This window comes from Carcharodon carcharias, chromosome 6 (assembly GCF_017639515.1).
Source record: "Carcharodon carcharias isolate sCarCar2 chromosome 6, sCarCar2.pri, whole genome shotgun sequence".
NCBI classification, from domain to species: Eukaryota; Metazoa; Chordata; class Chondrichthyes; order Lamniformes; family Lamnidae; genus Carcharodon; species Carcharodon carcharias.
The window spans coordinates 9,088,220-9,112,413 of NC_054472.1; the positions used below are offsets into that span (position 1 = coordinate 9,088,220).

Sequence of the window (24,194 nt, forward strand, 5' to 3'; positions counted from 1 at the left end):
CTCTCTCTCTGCTTGTTGGATTCTCTTTCTCTCAGTGTTCAGCCCACTCACTCTTTGTACTCAATGAACAACATGTGGCTAGTGGTTAACATATTGGACAATATCTGGGCTGGCAGAGGTCAGCTAATTTAGAACAGGTATGAAATCTGGAACAGCTTTGGCTCTTATGGCTTGATGTGGTTCACGTTCCTAGTGATTTGAGTGGGAAAGAAAGAGGATCCAAAATGAAAATAATGGGAACTATTTTAACCATGCTAATCTAAAATGTTGTCTGGTCAGTAATGAATTCATGGGTGTGAAGCTCAGAGCATTGGGGAAGAGGAAGAAAAGAAAATCAACTGCTTCGAAATTGGGGGCTTAAGAAGGATCCTAATGGTGAGCTGGGTGAAGAAAAGAGCCAATGAAGAAGCACTGAATGAGGCCAGAAGAACAAGAGAACCCTTAAATAATATCAAAAGAAGACAAACGGAGTTTTTCAGAACTGTCATAGAAGGGTTTGGATGCCTAATCACCACTGGAGGATTAATGAAGGAAGCGGCTAGACAACATTAAAGACTGGTTTAACCAGAACTCCAATAATGAGGGCACCCACTGAGGCAACGATCGGAAGGTTTGGAAGACCATGGTTGCCTACGCCACTCAGCATGGCACTGAGACGACAACGAACAAACCAAACTCAAAAATCGAGTAGTTCTGGGTGGCAATTAGGAACCTTTGAGTGATTAAGGGTTAGGGTTAGGGTTACTTCTCATCCTCTTCTTCTGGCCTCTATCGTGTTTGCAATGATTATGCTATGATAGGAGACAATTGAAAGGTCAGTTCTGTTATTGCTGTACAGAATATTCCAGAACATTTATTACTTTCATTACTCGATTGTGATGAAGCAACAAAGGTGTGACTCTTCTGCAAAATATATGAATGTAGCCACACACTCAAGTTCAGAATAAAGTCTCTTGGTGGCTTCATTTCAAGTACTCATCTGACAAAAACAGAGTGTACTTTATTGTATAAATTATTTATAATTACATTATTTTTTAAAAAATGTTGGTCCTCCCCATTTTGAGCTTTTATCTTTGAAGTTAGGTGCTCAGGCAAGAGAGCTTGTCATCGGGCAACTTCCATTAATTCTGACAGCAGCCACTAGGGGACACACTAGAGCAGATCAGACTGAGACATCTCCACCCTCAGACAGAAACCCATTTAACACTTTCCCTGTGGTCTGAAAAGAAGGAACTTGCATTCTTATAGTAACCTCAGGATGCCCCAAAACACTTTACATCCAATGAAGTAGTTCTGAAGTGTAATCACTGTTGTAAATGTAGGGCACCAGGAGAACTCCCTTGTGTCTTTTCTTAAAGAACCATGGCAACTTTAAACATCCACCTGTCAGTGGGCAGGACCTTGGTTTAATATCTCGTCTGAAGTGTTGGAAATCTGATAGTGCAGCACTCACTCAATTATCTGCTCAAGTCTCTACAATAGCGCTCGAAATGGTGGCACTCTCGCCTTGATTCAAGACCCCACTCCACAGACATGAGCACATAATCCAGGCTGGCGCTCATGTGCTGAGGGAATGCTGCACCATCAGCTGTGCCGTCTTTTGGATGAGATGCGGGAGTGGGATTGGGCTGTATGGCTACTTGTCAGCAGTCACGGACATGATGGGCCAAATGGCCTCCTTCCCTGCTTTAATTTCTGTGATAAGCTGAAGCACCGTCTGCCCTATTCAGTTGGACAGAAAAGATCCCAAGGCAGTATTTTCAAGAACAGGAGCTCAGGGTGGGGAGGGGGAGTATTTGTCCCTGTTGCCTTACCTAATATTGATCTCTCCAGCAATATAATTGAAACGGACTACTTTGTCATTATCTCATTCCTGTTTGAGGGAGCTTGCAGACTGCAAATTGGTTGCCGTATTTCCCTACAACAGTGACCACACTTCAAAATTACTTAATTGGCCAGAAAATGCTTTGGGTTATCCTGAGGTCATGAAAGGTGCTATAGAAATGTAAATATTTTTTTCTTTAAAACCGTATGCATACTTTTACTCCACCTTACCTCCCAGTGACAAACACTACTGGCAATACCAGTAAACCGCCAAGTTACACAATGGGTTTATGAAGAAAAAGATATTTTTTTCTAAAACTACAGTACAGTCTGGTCTCATATTGGGTTAATTGAACGGTTCTGTAGTTTATGCATGAGGTAGTGATAACTGTATCGTCAAGTCCATGCATCTGAGGAATAATATACTTTGCCCTGGAGGCAGTACAACAAAGGTTCACTAGATTGGTCCCTGGGATGAGGGTTGCCCTATGATGAGAGGCTGAGTAACTTGGGCCTATATTCTCTGGAGTTTAGAAGAATGAGAGGCGATCTCATTGAAACCTACAAGAGTCTGAAAGGGGTTGACAGGATGGATACAGAGGTTGCTTCCCCTGACTGGGGAATCTAGGCCACAGGGGCACGGTCTCAGAATAAGGTATCAATCGTTTAGGACTGAGATGAGAAGAAACTTCTTCACTCAGAGGGTTGTGAGAATCTTTGGAATTCTCTACCCCAGAGGCTTGTGGACGCTCCATTGTTGAATATATTTAAGGTTAGGATGGACAGATTAAGGGAATTAAGGGAAATGGAGAGCAGGCAGGAAAGTGGAGTTCAAGCCCATGATCAACCTGAATGGCGGAACAGGCTCGACAGGCCGTCTGGTCTACTCCTGCTGCTGTTTCTTATGTTCTTGTGTGATGCTGTTTCAAAGCTATTAAAATTAGTGTCAGAAATCGCTATACTGATGTAAAATAAGGGACTAATCACTAGATTTAGCATTGGGAAATGAAAAATCCTACTTCAGCAGCATTTTTTGAACATCAAATATATGTACCCTCATATGAGGAGAAACCTAATATGACCGTACAATAAAGTGATTTTGAAGGCAGCTTACGTTGATACTTTTATTTTACTCTTTCACAGGATGTGGGTGTCACTGGCAAAATCAGCATTTATTGCCATCCCAGCATTTATTGCCCATCCCTAATTGCCCTTGAGAAGGTGGTGGTGAGCTGCCTTCTTGTACCACTACCGTCCATGTGGTGTAGGTACACCCACCGTGCTGTTAGGGAGGGAGTTCCAGGATTTTTACCCAGCGACAGTGAAGGAACGGTGATATATTTCCAAGTCAGGATGATGAGTGATTTGGAGGGGAACTTACAGGTGGTGGTGTTCCCATCTATCTGCTGTCCTTCCCCTTCTAGATGGTGGTGGTCGTGAGTTTGGAAAGTGCTGTCGAACTTCTTCTACACATCGATACGTTTTAATATTCCACATTAAATATCCAGTCCCTCCACAGTAGCAGCAGTGTGTACCGTCTACAAGATGCACTGCAGCAACTCACCAATGCTGCTTCAACTGCCCCTTCCAAACCCTCTACCATCTAGAAGGACAAGGGCAGCAGATGCCTGGGAATACCACCGCCTGCAAGTTCCCTTCCAAGCCACTCATCATCCTGACTTGGAAATATATCGCCGTTCCTTCACTGTCGCTGGGTCAAAATCCTGGAACTCCCTCCCTAACAGCACTGTGGGTGCACCTACACCACAGGGACTGCGGCGGCTCAAGAAGGCTGTTCATCGTAATTCAACGAGAAAAAATTATTATTGGTGGATCGAATAACCACTGTGCCATTTTTTGTGGATTGCTAACCACTGATTTTCTTTACATGAGATAGCTCTGCATTTTTTGTTTTGCATTTCCTTCGTCCATTCCCTATATTGATAATGTAAGAGCAACGGAACGCTTGGTTTTGTTCTTGACAAACACTGCATTCGGTTATCAGGCTGCTAAAGGGGCAGCAGGGATTGACAACAAATGCCAGCCCTGCCAGCAGCTTCCAATTCGAGCGAATGAAATTTCTCTGGGTTTGTCTGTTCCGTACGCTAGTAAAAACACTATAAGCTGTGGATGTGTGAGCGGCAAATCTGGAACCCAATGACTTTTAAAAAAAAATTTGGTAGCAACCACGTACTCCACTTGAAAGAAGATGAATTCCTCAAGCATCTGGGTTGCAGTCCTGTATTTAGCAGAGATCCATTCTTGCTTTTGGCATATGGATGAAGTCCTTATATTCATAGCGAGGCAGAAAACATCAGGTTGCCAGATTTTGGGGTCAACATTTCTGTCCTTCAAATCTCCGAAACAGAAGCCCAATCCCAAGACCCCCCAATCACTCCAGAGTGGAGAGTGAATGAGCTGAAATATAAACATCGCCTTCATTTGAAAATATATATTTAACATAATCTTTCCTCATAGCACCTGTAAATCAGATCCACGTGCAACGGCAAAAGGATATTTCTGAAACTGATGCCTTTGTTACCTCCAGGCCCAACTATTCCAATACACTCCTGACCACCCTTCCTAAACTCATCAAAATGCTGCTGCCCCTCACTGTAACTCACACTAAGTCCTGTTCAGCCATCGTTCCCCTGTGCTCACTGAACCCACACTGGCTCCTAGGATGGCAGGACAATCAAATTTACAATTCTTATCCTGGAGTATAAATCCTTCCAGTAGGAAAGGTGTCCAAACGTTTGATCAAAGACATAGATTTTAAGGAGTTTCTTAAAAGGAGGGAAGATAGTAGAGAAACAGAGGTTTAAGGGAGGGAATTCCAGAGTTTACAGCCCAGGCAACTGAAGGTGAGGCCACCTTTGGCTGGGGGGGGGCGGGGGGGACAATGAAAGGATGCAAAAGAGACCAGGATTGGAGAAACACAGATGTCTTGTAGAGTTGGAGTCGGTTACAGAGATTGGGAGGAGGTGAGGCCATAGAGGCTCAATCTTAAATTACATCAAAGATTCTACCTCAGGATTCAGCTGATTAAACAATCCATTCTCCGAAAACAATCTGCATGAAATCATTTCTAACTCTCCTCTTCTCAACCTTACTACAAATTCTCCAATTCACAGGAACAACTTTTACTTTCCCTCTCAAAACCTCTTATGATTTTGAAAGCCTTCATTAGGTCCCTATTTAAATTAGAGCCAGACCATTCAGGGGCGATGTCAGGAAGCATTTCTTCACACAAAGGGTAGTGGAAATCTGGAACTCTCTCCCCTAAAAAGCTGCTGAGGCTGCGGGGTTCAACTGAAAATTTCAAAGGCGAGAGAGCTACCCACTAATCCACGACTAGTCTGTGTGTGTATTTACCTCAGGATGGCATAGATACAAATCAACTCATCATAAAGGTATATTAGAAACTGATAAAACAGCTTTAATTTAGAGAAACGAGCAGTAGGATTGACTTGCTTTTCAATCCCTCCCTGCAATAAGAGTATGAATGAAACCAAAATTAAAAAAGATAAAAACAGCGGGGAGAAAAATGACCTCCCAGAACATCTTAAATATAAATGCTGCTACCACATACATGAACATTGTTCTTCACAGGTCTGGCTACAAAACTTGTACCAGAGACTCTACACTAACAAAAAACCACATCATGGTCTGACGGTGCAGTGAAGAAACTGGTCAGTGATATCACCGACTGGATTCCAGTGTGGAAAGTCCATGATATTGGTAAAGTGTACGAGATCCACAGAGGTAAAGCACGAATCATTTATTTTCTTCCAGAGCAGCCAGCAAGTTTCAGAACTCTCACATCTGAAGTCTGCAGGAGTCAGGTGCCTCACCAAGCTTGTCAAATGTTAAGATCGGCGTTCGCTCTATTCCATCAAAAGTCAGCATTTTCCGCGTGGTGTTTCATTTCTTTGGCCAAGGAGGCTCTGCTCTTAGGGCCTGGAGTTCCTTCATTGTCTGCCATAAACACAGGGTCACTTTCACAGTCCTCGGCAGAGGTCAAACTAGGCTCAGATTTTCCAAAGATCTTCTCCTTCCCGCCTTGCTTTACTTTGGATGTGGGACCATGGAAGGATTCGCGTATGAGCTTCTTAAACCACCTCTTCTCAAAGTCAAAGCCTGACTCGATGGCAACACAGGTCAGTGAGGAAGAATTGGGGAAAGTTACAGGCCTTTCAGTCTCTGCACCATTTTTAAACCTGTCTGGCAACAGGTCCTCCCCCATCGTCTAAGGGAGAGAGGAAAGACAGACTTAGTATTTAGTTTTTAAAAATTAAAATACGGTATTTATAAATTTATTAGAATCACACACTACAGAAGGAGGTCATTTGGCCCATCGTGCATGTGCTGGCTCTTTGAAGGAACTATCCAATTAGTGCCAATCTCTTTCTCTTTCCCCATAGCCTGCAAATTTTCCCTTTTCAAGTTTATATCCAATTCCTTTACGAAGGTTCCTGTGGAATCTGCTCCCACTACTCTTTCTGGCAGCAAGTTCCAGATCACAACAGCTATTGCACAAGAAAATGCCTCATTTCTCTCTTTGGCGTTTTGCTAATTACCTTAAACCATATACAGGAACACCTCAATTTTAAAATTCTCATCCTTGTTGTCAAAATCCTTTCATGATCTCGCCCCTCCCTAAATCTGTAATCTCCTCCAGCCCCATAGCCCTCTGAAATCTCTGCACTTCTCCAATTCTGGCCTTTTACCATTCCCTGATTTCCAAAGCTCCACCATTGGTGGCTGTGCCTTCAGCTGTCTGGGCCCTAAGCTCTGGAATTCCCTCCCTAAACCCCACTGCCTAGCTAACCCTCTCTACTCCTTTAAGATGCTCCTCAAAGCCTACCTCTTGGACCAAGCTTTTGGATACCTGGCCTAACATCTGCTCAAGTGGCTCGGTGTCAAATATTCTTTTGATAACACTCCTATGAAGCACCTTGGGAAGTTTTACTATATTACAGATGCTAAATAAATACACGTTGTTGTTGAAAATGGGAACCATTAGTCGCAACGATAGGCTAATCTACTTGTTCTGTTGAAGGAGTTAAATAATATTACACATTTCAGCATCAAGTACAGTGTGTGCTCAGGCCCCATTTTGCTGTTCCATGCTATCAACAGTGTTCAGTCAAAAACCAAAACTGGTTTTTCATATCTCCCCAAAAGATCAGATCACTTGGTTTGGATAAGATAGGCAAAGATAAGCTGCTCCCATTAACTGATGCACTAGGGAACACAGATTTAAGGTTTTGGGCGAGAGATGCAGGGGGAATGTGAGGAGGAACATTTTTCCGCAGTGAATGAAACAAGAGGGCAGTGGGAGCGGAGACGATCCATGATTTCAAAAGGAAATTGGATGAGCACTTGAGGGAACTAAGCTTGGAGAGCTTTTCCTTAATTATTTTACAGGATGTGGGCATTGCTGGCTAGGCCTTGATGAGTTGCTGCAGTGCATCTTGTAGATGGTACACACTGCTGCTACTGTGCGCCGGTGGTGGAGGGAGTGAATGTTGAAGGTAGTGGATGGGATGCCAATCAAGTGAACTGCTTTGTCCTGGATGGTGTTGAGCTTCTTGAGTATTGTTGGAGCTACAGGAATAGACTGGGGAAAATAGACTGACCGAATTGCTCTAGAGAGAGTCAGTATGGACTCGATTAGCCAAATGGCCCCCTTTTGTGTCATCATGGTTCTGACACTTTCAACAGCAGTATCAAATGTAAATTAAAGCAGCATTCACTCTAGTTAACCACAAAATTGAAACAGGTGAGATGCAGAAGAGAAAAATCTCATTGTACATTTCTTCCACCAAGCACAGATTCCACCTCAACCTCTAACATTTCCTGTTTGACTGTGAACAGTGTGTTCTGTAACATTTCTCACATCCACATTTCCCAAAGCTATAATCCAAATTAGAGCTAATAGAAAATTCATTGTGAATGGGAGGAAAGTTATCACATTCACAGAGAAGCAAATAGGGGTCAGTACAGATTTAGCTGAATGTTTACAGAGCTTAAAAGGTTACATTCTGAGGTCGCATAAACTCAGTTTGCACTACCTTCAATTTGAAAGGCTTGAGGCATGATCTAATGCGGCTCTTTTCAATGATAAAGGGATTTGGTTGGTTAGATACAGGAATACTGTTTCCTGAGGCGGGTGGAGGGAGAGGGAGTCCAGAATAAGGGACATAACCTTAAAATGTGAGCTCATCGTTCAGAACTGAAATCTGGAAGGGCTCGCTCCTCACCAAAGGCAGTGGGAATCTGGAACTCATTCCTCCAAAAGGCTAGGGGCAGGGCTGTCAATTGAAATATTCAAGGCTGAGATAGACAGATTTTTGTTGGTTGAGGGTGTTGAGGGTACAGAACAAAAGCAGCTAAGATGGAGTTAAAAAAGAGATCAGCCATGATCTAACAGAATGGTGAAACGTGCTTTAGGGGTTGAATGATTACCTCCTGTTCCTAAGATGCCCTCGTTCGTCCTGCAGTCAACCTGACAATTGTACACATGACTCAAATCAACAAAAGGTCTCTCTTGGCTGCTTTGAGGATGAAGGGCCTGTGGCTGCTGCTGAGGGTGTGAGCACTGACATACATGACTGGGTAGTGAAGATTCACATTCTGCACGTTGAGTGAATTCCATCGCTTGCAGCTTTATATAAAGTTGTAGGAGCTGTGGACAGATACCAGTAGGACCACAGGTTCCATGTCTTATCCCCAGGCCTCAAGGAAATCCAACCACGTGACTGGAATTTGCAACACAGCCACACACATGGCTGCTGATTGGCCATGGGGCATCCATCTACCCATCTTCATTGGCTAGAGCAAAGTCAGCTGGTGCATGTACCTATGGGCAGTGGATATTGATTGTACCCCACTACGGCAGCCTGAAAGGATCCTGATATATATATAGTGAGGACAGTAGTGACACTAGAACATAAGAAATAGGAGGAGTAGAAGACCATACAGACACTCGTGCTTGTTCCGCCATTCAATTCGATCATGGCTGATCTTCTACATTAACTCCACCTTTCTGCCCGCTCCCCATATTTCTTTACTATCCAAAGACCTTTCAACCTCTGACTTGAATACACTCAACGACTGAGCAGCCCTGGTTAGAGAATTCCAAAAGTTCACAACCCTCTTGATGAAGAAACTTCCCCCCAATGCCCACATCCTAAATGGTCAACCCCTCATCCTGAGACTGTTAAGCACTTATTCTCTCCAGCCGAGGGAAATGGCCTCTCAGCATCTATCCTGGGGTGTGCTAATCACAATGACTGCGCATCTGTCTCTTCCTTTATTTGCTCCAGTGATTATAAATACAGTGTGATTCCTGGAGAATTGCCACCTGAAGCACAAATGGAAAGAAATCAGTGCAAACAGCTTAGACATGTCCTTGGGGCAAATGTAAAAATAAGCTGTCCCAAAGATTCTTTCAAAATAAGACTGCTCAGGTCTCAGGCAAGCTTACAGTCCTTCACGTACCTTCAAATAAGCTGGACAATACTTTTCAATGAGCTATAGTTTGCAGGGCGCATTTCAAAGGCAAAACCCTGAAAGTGCACACGCTGCCCTCAAGCAGCTGGTTTCTAATATTACAGCAAGAAGCTCGCTGGTTTTTGGTGAGATGGTCTGATCCCGGAGAGAGTAGTGAATCAACAGTGTTGCTCAACTGTCTATACCTCTGGCCCCTAACAGCGACGTTGTGTTGCCAGTACTGCCCTGAAGCAGCAGAAGGCCTTCCCAAGGATGTTTCAAATGAAAGGACATTGTGCATTCAAAAAAAGGTAAAAATGAAAGTCCTTTGAAAAGGTTAAATGAAATACTCCCAGCGCAAGCAGAACAGGTGGATCCCGTGGCTGATGTCAGGACTGCACCAAATGGACCGACTGCGTTGTACAATAAACCATTTTATTTAAAGAGTCGAAACAAATTTCTGCGTATTCTGTCTTGTGCAGTACAAACTTGCAGCCTCACTAAAATGAACTAACACAACTGGGCTTATTTCCAAATGCTCTGGTGCGTAATAGACCAAATTACATACATATGTTCTGGAGCTAAGGGAGTTTGATATGGTCTAAAAGTCATATTATTCTGTACATTTTATTCTGCCTGAGCTTTAAACTATCCAACACCAAAGAAACCACACCAAATGTGTACAACATATCAGAGTACTTTATCCTACTGAGTCATTCAAAATAGTCTCCAACAGAAATAACATCAAAATCTAATTTAAAAAGATAGTGACATTTTCTACAAATCAAAAACAGGTTTGCATTCATAAACTAGCTCTTCATGTCTCTCAAAACGATTCATGTACTTTCAACTGCAAAATCTCAGTAAAATTTGCCAGTCATGTTGCACACTGCAAAATTCCACAAACAGTAAATAAGATAAATGGCTAGTTAATCTGAGATCAGTAGAGAGGAAAATAACTCCCTGCTCTACTATGAAATAGCACCACAGGATCCTTAATGTACATCTAAACATGCAGGCAGGTGCATCCGAAGGACAGCACCTTTGACAGTGCAGCATTCCTTCAGTATGACATGGGAATTTCAGTCTCCAGTTACCTGCTTTATCCCTGAGTAGAACACACAAACACAAACACACACAAAGCATCTGACCTAGAGGCAAGTACATCATGAGCTGACCAGTCAGAAGGTTCAAAGTGGTGCAGAAATCTGCAAAGTTTTTGCGATCTTTCCAAATGGCAGGCCAAACCACTGGCCAATATAACACATTTGGCTGTTTGTAAGGCAGCTTTAATGATTAGCAAAGCTCTGTATCTGATTACAAGAAACTTACCGAGAGTCTGGTATCTTCATTCTCAGGCTGTGGATGGCACTGGCAAGGCCAACATCTATCACCCATCTTTTGTTTCCCTGAGGTTTTAAGCAACTGAATGACTTGCTATATCACTGCAGAGGGCAGTTGATATGGGTCTGGAGTCTCATATAGGCTACACTCGGGGAGGACAATGAGTTTCTGAGCGAATTGTCATGGTCACTTTTACCAGTTTTTAAAAATGTAAATGGTAGGATTTGAACCCATGTTCTCTGGAATATTAGTCAAGGCCTCTAGACTGCTAACCCAGTAACATAACCACTATGTTACCATACTCCCATAAACCCACAACATTTTCATGGTCACCAAGTACAAAACTATCATGGATTGTCGGGAAAACTCATCTGATTCACTAATGCCCTTTAGGGAAGGGAATCTGCCATCCTCATCTGGTCTGGCCTACATGTGACTCTGGGCCCACAGCAATGTGGTTGACTCTTTACTAAACTGAAATGGCCTAGCAAGCCACTCAGTTCAAGGGCAATTAGGGATGGGCAACAAATGCTGGCCTTGCCCACATCCTATGAAAGAATGAATATAAAAAAAAAAGCTCACATGGCTAGTTTGTACTTGTTTGACAAAATTTGATCAAAACTGGTCGTTAAAATCTTTAAGAGCGGCAAGCCAAAGTGGTGAAATTCCTCCCATTGATAATTTTACCAGGAAAGGAAAGGTCAGTGTAAACACAAAATCAGATGCCAGCGAGTCCATGACTAGGACTTTGATGTCAAGTTACACCAGCAGGCGATTATATTTTTAAGCTCACTTCCCAGCCCATGTAACTGACATACGCAGTGGCGCAGTGGTATTGTCACTGGACTGGTATTCCAGAGAACCAGAGAACTGGGGACCCGGGTTTGAATCCCACCACACATCAGATAGTGAAATTTGAATTCAATAAATATCTGGAATTAAAAGTCTAATGATAATCATGAAACGGTTGTCGTAAAAGCCCATCCGGTTCGTTAAAGTCCTTTAGGGAAGGAAATCTCCTGTACTTACCTGGTCTGGCCTACATGTGACTCCAGACCCACAGCAATGTGGTTGACTCTTAAAAAAAAAATGCCCTCTACAATTAGGGATGGGCAATAAATGCTGACCAGCCAGCAATGTCCACATTCCATGAATGAATAATTTAAAAAAGTTTAAAGTCAATGCTAGTAGCTAATCTGTCCTGTGATTTTGGAGACACTGAAATCAAAACTGTTTTAACTGTTCATAAATCAGTAAAAAATGATTTGGCCAACATTATTTGGCCATCTGGAATTAGTGCTGAACCAACTAAAACTACTGGAACAAAATAGACTTGGGAACAAAATAAAACACCCTTCATTACCATTAAAAACATAGAACACTTTGGGCTCAGCCCATGTCCACCATTTTTTACAGGAGTATTTTACTGTACAGGACAAAGGTATCAATAATGCAAAGTACTCACTCAAAATAGATGTCACTAGGTAACAAATAGACAGTTAAAAGAAAATTAGAAATGTTTATCTAATTAGGAACCTTGTAGCTTTATAGAATCTTACAGCACAGATGGCCATTCAGGCTATCGTGCCTGTGCTGACCCTTTGAAAGAGCTATTCAATTATTTTCATTCAATTATTCAATGCCCCTGTTCTTTCCCTGTAACTTTGCATTTTTTTCTTTTTTAAATATTTATCCAATTCCCTTTTGAATATATTGTTGAATCTGCTTCCACTTCCAGTCAGGCAGTGCACTATAGATCTCATTGTGAGAACAAATTCTCATCTTCCCCCCTGGTTTTTTTTTAATCAATTAGCTTAAATCTGTGTCGCCTGGTTACTGACCCTCCAGCCACTGGAAATAGTTTCTCCCTATCTCTTGTATCAAAGCCCCAAACAATTTTGAACACCTCTATTAAATCTCCCCTTAGCCCATCTGCTCTAAGGAGCATGACCCCAGCTTCTCCAGTCTCTCCACAATCTCATCACTTTGGTTTGCGAGTTTGCCGTTCTGTCACATTTTAATGACCAATTCTGTCACATTTTGTCAAACAACTGCAAATGGCCCCAAGCTAATCATGTGAACATCCGCTGGCATATTTATCCCCTGGTACCTTCCTAATCAATCTCCTCTCTATCTTCTCCAAGGCCTTGACATCCTTCCTAAAGTGTGATGCCCAGGATTGGACACAATACTCCAGCTGAGGCCTCACCAAGGTTTTATAAAGGTTTACCATGGCTGCCTTGCTTTTGTACTCTACGCAAAAGGTTAACTGAACTGTTCAGTCATTCTTAATAATATTTGCAATACCTGCTTGTATTCTGGAGCAATACCCATCTTCATCCAAACCCATCTCGTGAGAAACTTAACGCCCACATCCCGCAAACGAATAATTTTTTAAAAGTTTGAAGTCAATGCTAGTAACTAATCTGTCCTGTGATTTTGCAGGCACTGAAAACAAAACTAGGTGTTTTAATTGTTCATAAATCAATAAAATAATTATTTGGCCAACATTACTGCATTGTTCTGGAATTAGTGCTAAACCAACTAAAACTACTGGAACGAAATAGACTTGAGAACAGAAAAACGCCCTGCATATCAAGTTAAGTTTCTCACGAGATGGGTTTAAAGGAGGATGGGTATTGCTCCAGAATACCAAGCCTACCATCTTCATATTACAGCATCTAACAGTTTCTTTAATCAGTACAGTACCCTGGTCTCAGTGCTTTTTATAAATACAATCTGTCCCGGCATCTAAGTAAAACTACCCTGTGCAAAACTGCTCTGCACAACCTTGGAGTTGTGTGTTTGAACGCCTATCTCAAAGCACTGATTTAGAATACATATTTTTGCAAAAGTGGAATGTATGTACTACTGAAATGCAATGACTTGTTTTTAAGAAAGCAAAGCTCTACAGCAACAACTTGCATTTATACAGCGCCTTTAACATAGTAAAACAGCCCCAGGACCTTTCACAGGAACAATGAACAGATAATGAGCCACTTGAAGGGATATTAGGACATGACCAAAGGCTTGGTGGAAGAGGGAGGTTCTTAAAGAACATCTGGAAGGAGGATAGAGAGGCCAAGAGGTTTAGGGAGGAAATTCCAGAGCTTAATTCAGGCATCAGGGGTTTATGAATAGCAAACTCTAGTCATATGACATGTCAGAATGCTATACAGAAAAATTTACACAGCTTGCTCACACAGTATATAGAAATATGAATTCAAGCCACTAATAGGTCCAGCTACCTTACTTATTGCATTCAGTGCCTCTTCTCTCAGCTCCAGTTCGCTGAGCTGCTGCCTGATCTCCTCTTGGACAGTCAGGTTCCTCTCCAAGACAAAGGAGGCTTGCTGTGGTTTCACCATCTGCAACAAAAGTCTAAGCACAGATGGGTTTCACTGGTTAATCTTTCATATTGCACAGAAAACTGCCGCATGTAGTAAATAATACATAAAACACACAGTCCAAACTCATTGGCACCACTCAGAATGCACCTCAGATTGGCCAAAATTGGGTCTTTTCTTCAGACCCTGTCATAAACTCTAATCCCTCGCCACTGTCTCTAACCCTCTCGCTGGCAACTGTCTGGAGACTGAACCAGACTGTTCACAACCTTGCTGTATTTTTGAGTGAACTAAGCTTCCAATCACATATCTATGCAATCACTATGACCACCTATTTCCACCTCCGTAACATCGCTTGATTCCACAGTTCATCTACTGTTGAAACCCTCCTCTCTGCCTTTATTACCTCTAGACTTGACTATTCCAACGTAATACTGGTCAGCCTCCCACATTCAACCCTCCACAAACTTGAGGTCATCCAAAAGTCTGTTACTTGTGTCCTAATTCTGTTCCAAATCTTGTTCACCCATCACCGCTACGCTCGCTGACTTGCATTTAATCCCAGTCAGGTAACGTCTTGATTTTAAAATTGTCATCCACGTTTTCAAATGCTTCGATGGTCTCAACCCTCCTCCAGCCCCACAACCCTCTAAGAGCTCATTTAAAAACAAAAATACAAACGGAAAAACTATGATTAAAGTTTAGAATAATGAGGGCTGATCTTATTGAAACATATAAAATCCTGAGGGAACTTGATAGGGTAGATACCTCTTAAGGTGGAGACTAGAATTAGGGGACGACAGATTAAAAATAAGAGGTCTTCCATTTAAGACAGAGATGAGGAGAAACTGTTTCTCTCAGGAGGGTCATTAGTCTGTGGAATTCTCTTCCCCAGAGACCAGTGAAGACTGGCTCATTGAATATATTCAAAGCTGAGTTAGACAGATTTTTGATCAGCAAGGGTGTCAAGGCTAATGGGGACAGACAGAAAAGTGGAGGTAAGGCCACAATCAGGTCAGCCATGATTTTAATCGAATGGCAGAACAGGCTGGAGGGGCCGAATGGCCGACACCTACTCCTGAGTCCTATATTCCTAGATTAGAAACAGAAACTTCACAATAAGTCACCTATGAGGTCACCTGATTTAGTCTAGAATGTCTTTACATAGAGTCAAAACACTGGAGATTTTTACCCCCAACCTGTCACATGTGAGCTTACAGTATCCACTACACACAACACTGTTACAACCCCCAGGTAACATTATTATATTGGTAGTAGCTGCACTCTCTGGATTGTAGGGAACATAGGCTCTACTTCTGGCAGAGACTAAGAGTATTTTTTCTCACCACCTATTCTGGTGTTCTCAGTGCGAGGAAGCATGAGAGAGAGGGAGGTAGCTTCTGCTAGGGGTTCCTCTCAACTCCACAGTTGGATATGAGACATGGGAAAAGGCATGAAGGAGTGGCTAATAAACTTGTGAAAGGCAGAGAGTTACCAATGATAGAATATGTCCCTGCATAATAGAAAAATCATTTCTGAAAATAAGTGAGAAAAAATGCAAGAGAGAAAAAAAAGGGTAAGAGACGGAGAAAGGGTGGAAAGCAAAGAAGGCTACAGTATGCACACATACTGCAGAAGAATAATGGCGTGTTAATGACATACACTACTAATTTGAAAATTAGCTAGCAGATTCAAGGTGTGAAGAGATAGATCACAAGTTGCAAATCTCCAGAACTTGCTGGTTGATTTAAACCATTCCAATTAATGCTTCATAGAAACCGCCCTCTCACCCTTTAGCCTCCCCATTATTTTTAAAAACTTGCTGGATTTGTATGTTAATTGTCCATTAAATTCAGCACAGAAAGTTAAGGCTGGACCTTAACAGCATAAGTATCTTTTCTAATAACATGATCATTGTTAATGCAAAGCAATCAAGCTGGCCCAGAAAGGGAACGATCTAAACTGTCAGTAAAAAGTCAATTTTTTCTCACTCTATTTTCTTTCTGTGCCTGCATTGACTTGCTTCACCTGATTCCCTTTGCTATTGTTGCTCTGTTCACTGTTTGCAGGTACCCTCACATTCCCAGCAAAATACAGGGCAAATTACATCCCACCTGAAGGCTCAGTCTAGCAGCGTACACTGCAGTATCCAGCCTGGTGACACGGGCACCATAACCCATTCACGTGTTACAGGCATACCTTGCTCTTACAAAGGAGGAACATGCAAACAGCCACTGTTCCCTCAACTGTTGCCCACTTTTGGAATCGATTTCCATGTTTCTGTCAACAGCTGAACAGAAAGAGGCAACATCGCCTGTTCCAGACGGTTCCTTTAAGTTGCTTGTAAGCGTTGGATCAGAATTCTCTTCCTCGGGTGCATTCCTGGGGGAAATTGTCCGTCTTTTATAACCCACTTGCACAGAAGGACCTTTGCTCAATTTTTGAGGCTTTGAAAAGTCAGCTTTGGTTTTCGATGTTTCTGTCTCGACAGCTGTCTTTTCTGACATTCCGCGACAGTGCCCATCCTTGTAGACTGGGACCATTGACACTGTCGTAGATAATATGGCTTGAGCTAGACCTAGGTAAGACTCAGCTAGCTTCCTCCAGTACCATGGGTTGAAAGGGTGCAAGGAAACTAACTGTTGTAAACAGCAGAGCTCATGGGACAGATTTCCGGCGTTCCGATAGATCAGAATATCGAGGTTAAGAACTGCGGTGAGATGATCGGTGTTGGTTACCTCAGCTCTCTAGTGGCAGAATAAAAACAACAGAGTGGAAAATAAGGAAAAGTCTAAGCTCTTAATATACATGAGAATAAACAAGAAGCTAACCACAAATGATAGACACTTAGTTTTACAGTGTAATTAGTGTTCATCATGTCTGCAACACAATATCATACAATCATACGGCACAGAAGTTGGCCATTCAGCCTATCGTGCCTCTGCTGGGTCTTTGAAAGAGATATCCAAATAGTCCCACTCCCTCTGCTCTTTCCCCATAGCCAGGCAAATTTCTCACTTTCAAGGAAATTATCACAGGTTTTGCTTAACTGCATTTCTGAATATTATTCCAAAGTTTTCAATTTTATTTAAATTTATGCTTCCGCTGCCTTTTAGTGCTTTTGTGTCATGTTATATTTTCTAGTTGAGACAGGATCTACAAGTGTCAGCTGTGACTCGGTTGGAAGCTTTCTCGCCTCTGAGTCTGAAGGCTGTGGGTTCCAGTCCCACTTCAGGACTTGAATGCAACAATGTAGGCTGACAAGCCAATGCAGTGCTGAGAGTACTGTTGTAATGTAGGAAACGTGGCAGGCAGTCTGTGCGCAGCAACGTCCCTCAAACAACCATGTGATAGTGACCAGATAATCTGTTCTTTGTGACATTGGTTGAGGGATAAATATTGGCCAGGACACTGCTCTTCTTCGAAATAGAGACCAGGGGATATCTGACGTCCACTTGAGAGGGCAGAAGAAGCTTCAGCTTAATGTCTCATTTGAAAGATGACGCCAACAATAATGCAGCACTCCCTCAGTACTGTGCTGGGACTGTCGACTGGAGTGGGACTTGAACCTTTGACCTTCTGACTCAGAGGCGAGGGTGCTATCCACTGAGCTGCAGCTGACATTTCAGCACTCTGTGATACATGCACAGTATTTTTTGATAACCATATAGCTTCATAGCGCAATGCAATTTAATTTTATGCTGTCACTGTTAAGACTAACCAGCTTTTGTGCTAAATCCAAGGCATCTTCAGGTCTGCCAAGAAAGCACAGGCAGCGAGCTTGGGCCTCCTGTAGATCTCTTCTGAGAGCTATATTTGACACTGGAACGAGGTCCAGGCTGCTGGAATATTCGCACAATGCTTTCTGGGAAAGATAAAGGATGGCAGACTCCACATTATATAATACTTTGTGATCAAAGGGCCATTTACAATGATATACCATTTACAATATTACTAACATTTGGCACCGCCAAAATGCACCTTAAAAGCAAACAAGTTTCCTGCAAACAAAGTATGCATTTTATTCCCCAGAATTTAAAACTTTGTAGACAATGCATCACAGACTTTCTGACAATGGTAATGAGAAGAGCGTGTACTTTTCGCGCCTCTTAAATCCGCTGCTTAAAACAAACAAAGCACCACAGGCTTCTGAGAAAATTTAAGAAGCATTAAAATATTACAGGCAGGAGATGGTCTTCCCTCAGTCACGGCAAACACTCCAGACTTTTAGATACCTGATAATCTTGACACTTGAATGCCAAATCACCCCGAAACTTCAGTGCAGTCAGCTTCTCCACATCGTCAACTGTGCAGATTTCACCCCAAAACCACTGCAAGTCATCAGAATTAATAAACTTTGAAATCAAAGTAGGACATTTTTTTTTAAGCAATCTACACAGAGTTACTGATTCAAGCTAGTTTTGTCATATAGAAATTACTGGCAATTTTTCACATCAGCCAACCCGTTTTTTTTTCAAAAAAGACAACTAAAAATGTAGTCAAATGAATGAATAAACATGGATGAGTAACAGTCAACGGCAAGGACATTATGGAAAACTGTTATAAGTCACTGGTTAGCCCTCAGCTGGAGTACTGTGTCCAATTCTGGGTGCTGCACTTTAGAAAGGATGTCACGGTATTGCAGAGGGTGCCGAGGAGATTTATTAGTGTGGTTAACGGAGATAAGGGGCATCAATTATATGGAGATATAATTGGAGAAGCTGGGATTGTTCTCTTTGGTGATAGAGGTGTTCCAAATTATTAAGGGTTGTAATAAAGAAGTAACTATGGAAAATAGTTACTTCCACTGGCAGCAGGGTCAGCAACAAGAAGGTACAGATGGTAACTGGCCAATTAACCTTTCTTTTTCTGCAGCAAGTTTCAATCTGGAATGTACTACCTCACATTAATCTATGTTGAGATTTGTTTGCTAATTATTTGCCCATTCTGCAAGTTTATTAATGTGTTCTTGCAATTCGTTGCAATTGTCCTCAATATTGACTCCCTCCCCACCACCCCCCACAAATTTATAAATTCTGTTTTTCATTCCAAAGTCTAAATCGTTGATATAAATTATGAGCGACAGTGGTGCCAACACTGCTCCTTGTGAAATACCACTCCCACCTTCTGCCACTCTGCATGATTACTCTTTACCTCTGCTGTCTGCTTTCTGTCTTGAAACCACATAGCTATTCATTCTGTCACTTGGCCCCTGACTCTGCATACTCTGACATTATTCATCCTTTTATGTGGTCATTTTATTATATTCTATTCACATGTACAGTTCCTGTTTAACAGTACGCAATTTTAGACTTGGATTGACAAACACTATTTCCTTTTACTCACTGGGGCTTTGCGAGAGGAGGGTAGTTTGAATAACGAATGCCCATTTGATCTCATGCCTTCAGAATACCAAGCCCACCATCAATTCCACATTAAAAACAGAAAATGCTGGAAAAACTCAGCAAGGATCAGTGTTGGCTCATAACTGTCGCTCATAATTTATATCAACGACTTAGACTTTGGAATGAAAAACAGAATTTATAAATTTGCGGGGAATGGGTGGGGAGGGAGTCAATATTGAGGACAACTGTAGCGAATCACAAGAGCACATTAATAAACTTGCAGAAGTATTAGCAAACAAATTTCAACATAGATTAACGTGAGGTAGTACATTTCAGCAAGAAAAATAAATAGGTTACATATTACTTGGACAATAAGAATCTAAATGGGAACAAAGGGATCGCGGAGTACAAATAAGAAAATTAATAAAACTTGTCCCACATGTTAACAAGATGATTAAAAAAAGGAAACTAAACACAGGGGGTTTTTTTTTTAGCGGGAACTGAAAAGTAAAGAATTTATGCTAAACATGTTTCAAACCTTCATCAGACCACACCTGGAGTACTGCGTATAATTCAGGTTGCTAGATTATATAAAAAAAGATATAGAGGCACTGGAGAGGGGGCAAAGAGGACTTACAAAGATGAAGTCAGAAATGTGGGGTTGAACCTATCAGGGAATGGTGAACATGCATTTTTTTGAAAAGGGAAGGCTGAGGGGCAACCGAAGGGAGCTGTTTAAAATTATGAAAGATTTTGGTAGAGTAGACACACAGTGTTTCCTCTTATGGGGAAGAGCAACACTAGAGGCCATCAGTGTCAGGTAGTCATCAAGAAATCCAATAGGGAATTCAGAAGAAACTTGTTTAGCTAGGGAGTGGTGAGAATATGGAACCAGCTACCAAGGAGTGGTTGGAGCAAACAGTATGGATGTATTTAATGGAAATCTAGATAATAATAATGATGAAGACGTTTTAATTAAGAAACAAATTTGCAGCCCAAAGGCTGAATTGCATCAAAAATTCAAATATCAATTAAATAATCAAGTTAAAAACACAGACAATTCCATGAGGATGACTATGTCAGGCTGTTGCTTGTAACAAAAATAGACAAACAAATTCAGCAGATACCAGAGAAGTGGTGTTCAGGACATTAAAGGAAAGAATATTGATTTAAAATAATATGAAAGTTACAAAACAATACACCACTCCGACATTACAGGCACTGAAATACATGATAAACATATGAGGAAGAAGGGAATACTGCAGTGGATTATGCAAATAGATTTAGATGAGGAAAGACAACTCCAGTGAAGCATAAACACCAGCCGAATGGCCTGTTTCTGTGCTGTACATTGCACAAAGCCACATCTGACACTGGCTGAGGCTGCGGATTTGCCCCAGGATGGTTCCGAAGGATTGAAGGCACTTTGGGGAATGCTGTAACTTTGATCATAACATATGATGGGCCAAAGGGCCTGTTTCTGTTCTGTATAACTCTGTGACATGAAACTGGACGGGTCATCCTGCATCAACCTAGGCACCGGAAACAACAACAGCAATCTCAGCCCTGTCGACCCTGCAAAGTCCTCCTTACTAACATCTGGGGGCTAATGCCAAAATTGGGAGAGCTGTCTCACAGACTAGTCAAGCAACAGCCTGACATTGTCATCCTCATGGAATTGTACCTCACAATGTCCCAGGCACCATCGGCAGGACAAGCCCAGCAGAGGTGGCGGCATAGTGGTATACAGTCTGGAGGGAGTTGCCCTGGGAGTCATCAACATTGACTCCAGACCCCATGAAGTCACATGGCACCAGGTCAAGCATGAGCAAGGAAACCTCCTGCTGATTACGATGTACCACCCTCCCTCAGCTGATGAATCAGTGCTCCTCCATATTGAACACCACTTGGAGGAAGCACTGAGGGTGGCAAGGGTGTAGAACGTCTTCTGGACGGGGGACTTCAATGTCCATCACTGAGTGTGGCTCGGTAGCACCATTACTGACCGAGCTGGCTGAGTCCTAAAGGACACCAGCTACTAGACTGGGTCTGCAGCAGGTGATGAGGAACCAATACGAGGGAAAAACATACTTGACCTCATCCTCACCAACCTGCCTCCCATAGATGCATCTGTCCATGACAGTATCGGTAGGAGTGACCACTGCACAGTCATTGTGGAGATGAAGTCCCGCCTTCACACTGAGGATACCCTCCATCGTGTTGTGTGGCATTACCACCGTGCTAAATGGTATAGATTTCAAACAGATCTAGCAACTAAAGGCTGGGCATCCATGAGGTACTGTGGGCCATCAGCAGCAGAAGAACTGTACTCAAACACAATCTGTAACCTCATGACCTGGCATATCCCCTACTCTAACATTACCATCAAGCCAGGGGATCAACCCTGGTTCAATGAAGAGTGCAGGAGAGCATGTCAAGAGCAGCACCAGGCATACCTAAAGTCTGGTGAAGCTATAACACAGGACTACTTGCGTACCAAACAGCATAAGCAGCAAGTGATAGGCAAAGCTAAGCGATCCCACAACCAGTGGATCACATCCAAGCTCTGCAGTCCTGCCACATTCAGTTGTGAATGATTATGGACATTTAAACAACTCATTGGAGGAGGAGGCTTCACAAATATCCCCATCCTCAATGATGGGGGAGCCCAGCACATCAATGCAAAAGACAAGGTTGAAGCATTTGCTACAATCTTCAGCCAGGAGTGTTGAGTGGATGATCCATTTCAGCCTCCTCCAGAGGTCCCCAGTATCACAGATGCCAGTCTTCAGCCAATTCGATTCACTCCATGTGATATCAAGAAACAGCTGAAGGCACTGGTTAGTGCAAAGGCTATGGGCCCTGACAATATTGCGGAAATAGTACTGAAGTCTTGTGATCCAGAACTTGCCGCGCCCCTAGCCAAACTGTTCCAGTGCAGCTACAACACTGGCATCTACCCGACCATGTGTAAAATTGCCCAGGTTATGTCCTGTATACAAAAAGCAGGACAAATCCAACCTGGTCAATTACTGCCCCATAAGTCTACTCTCAATCATCAGCAAAGTAATGGAAGGAGTCATCAACAGTACTATCAAGTGGCACTTGCTTAGCAATAACCTGCTCACTGACACCCAGTTTGAGTTCTGCCAGGGCCATTCAGCACCTGACCTCATTACAGACTTGGTTCAAACATGGACTAAAGAGTTGAATTCCCGAGGTGAGGTGAGAGTGACTGTTGTCCTTGACATCAAGGCCGCATTTGACAGAGTGTGGTATCAAGGAGCCCTAGCAAAACCGGAATCAATGTAAACCAGGGGGAAAGCTCTCCACTGGTTGTAGTCCTACCTAGCACAAAGGAAGATGGTTGTGGTTGTTGGAGGTCAGTCATCTCAGCTCTAGGACCTCACTGTAGGAGTTCTTCACGTTAGTGTCCTCAGCCCAACCATCTTCAGCTGCTTCATCAATGACCTCCCTTCCATCATAAGGTCAGAAGTGAGGATATTTGTGGATGAATGCACAATGTTCAGCACCATTTGCAACTCCTCAGACACTGAAGCAGTCCATGTCCAAATGCAGCAAGACCTGGACAATATCCAGGCTTGGGCTGACAATTGGCAAGTAACATTCGTGCCGCACAAGTGCCAGGCAATGACCATCTCCAACAAGAGAGAATCTAACCATTGCCCCCTGCCATTCAATGGCACTACCATCGCTGAATCCCCCACTATCAACATCCTGGGGGTTAACATTGACCTGAGACTGAACTGGCCATATAAATACTGTGGCTACAAGAGCAGGTCAGAGGCTAGGAACCCTGTGATGAGTATCTCACCTCTTGACTCCCCAAAGTGTGTCCACCATCTACAAGGCACAAGCCAGGAGTGTGATGGAATACTCTCCACTTGCCTGGATGAGTGCAGCTCCCACAACTCTCAAGAAGCTTGACATCATCCAGGACAAGGCAGCCGCTTGATTGGCACCACATCCACAAACATTTACTCCCTCCACCACCGATACACAGTAGCAGCAGTGTGTACCGTCTACAAGATGCACTGCAGGAATTCACAAAGGCTCCTTCGACAGCACCTTCCAAACACTCAGCCACTACCATCTAGAAGGACAAGGGCAGCAGACACATGGGGCACACCACCACCTGCAAGTTCCCCTCCAAGTCACTCACCATCCTGACTTGGAAATATATCGGCTGTTCCTTCACTGTCGCTGGATCAAAATCCTGGAACTCCCTCCCTAACAGCACTGTGGGTGTATCTACACCACATGGACTGCAGCGGTTCAAGAAGGCAGCTCACCACCACCTTCTCAAGGGGCAACTAGGGATGGGCAACAAACGTTTAACTAGCCAGAAGCCTGTGAATTAATTTAAAAAAAAACTATTTCCCTTCAGTTGGCTCTGTTTGATTGCCTGTCAGAGCTGGTCCTTGACTGACATCCAACAGCCTCCCCCTCCCCTCAATCCGCCCCCCCCCCTCTCCCTCCCCTCAATCCCCCCCTCCCTCCCTCCCCAATCCCCCCCCTCCCTCCCCCCTAATCCCCCCCAATCCACCTCCCCAGGGTTAAAGCCCAGGTTCCAAGATTAACCTTGTTTCCAGCCGGACCACAATCTGGGTAACCCCACACGCTATAAAACTCACCCCGGCCACTAACACCCCCCCAGTTAAATGAAGCAGTTCTCACCCCCGCCTCGCAGACTTTCGCCCTGTAGGATCCCGGCTTTATCCCCGGCGCTGTCTTCCTCTCCCGGAAGGCATCAAAGACCGAATCGTCAAACTCACAGCCCAAAGCCTCCATCCTCCTGACCAGCCAGTCCCCCCCT

At 43.1% G+C, this 24,194-nt stretch overlaps 1 protein-coding gene across 3 annotated transcripts; it reads right to left on the minus strand.

Annotated features, from left to right (window-relative positions):
* Positions 1–5,240: 5,240 nt before the first annotated feature.
* zgc:101716 (uncharacterized protein LOC492784 homolog) lies at positions 5,241–24,194 on the minus strand. Of its 3 annotated transcripts, none has more exons than XM_041190054.1 (6): positions 24,056–24,194; positions 18,248–18,343; positions 17,734–17,877; positions 16,212–16,759; positions 13,914–14,046; positions 5,241–6,073 (listed from the first exon to the last, which is right to left on the minus strand). In XM_041190054.1, exons 1-6 carry the CDS (start codon positions 24,167–24,169, stop codon positions 5,720–5,722), a joined length of 1,389 nt encoding a protein of 462 aa, XP_041045988.1. In that variant the 5' UTR covers positions 24,170–24,194; the 3' UTR covers positions 5,241–5,719. The 3 variants fall into 3 exon arrangements, with proteins under 3 accessions (XP_041045988.1, XP_041045989.1, XP_041045990.1); XM_041190056.1 differs by having other exon boundaries at positions 5,790–6,073; positions 13,919–14,046; XM_041190055.1 differs by lacking the exon at positions 18,248–18,343.

Coding starts and splice junctions, on each gene's coding strand:
- zgc:101716 (XM_041190054.1), bottom strand. CDS start 24,169: ATGGAGGCTTTGGGCTGTGAGTTTGACGATTCGGTCTTTGATGCCTTC. Junction 16,760..17,733: donor TGGATTTAGCACAAAAGCTG/GTTAGTCTTAAC, acceptor TTCTGCCACTAG/AGAGCTGAGGTAACCAACAC. Junction 6,074..13,913: donor CACTGAATGCAATAAGTAAG/GTAGCTGGACCT, acceptor TCTCTCCCTTAG/ACGATGGGGGAGGACCTGTT.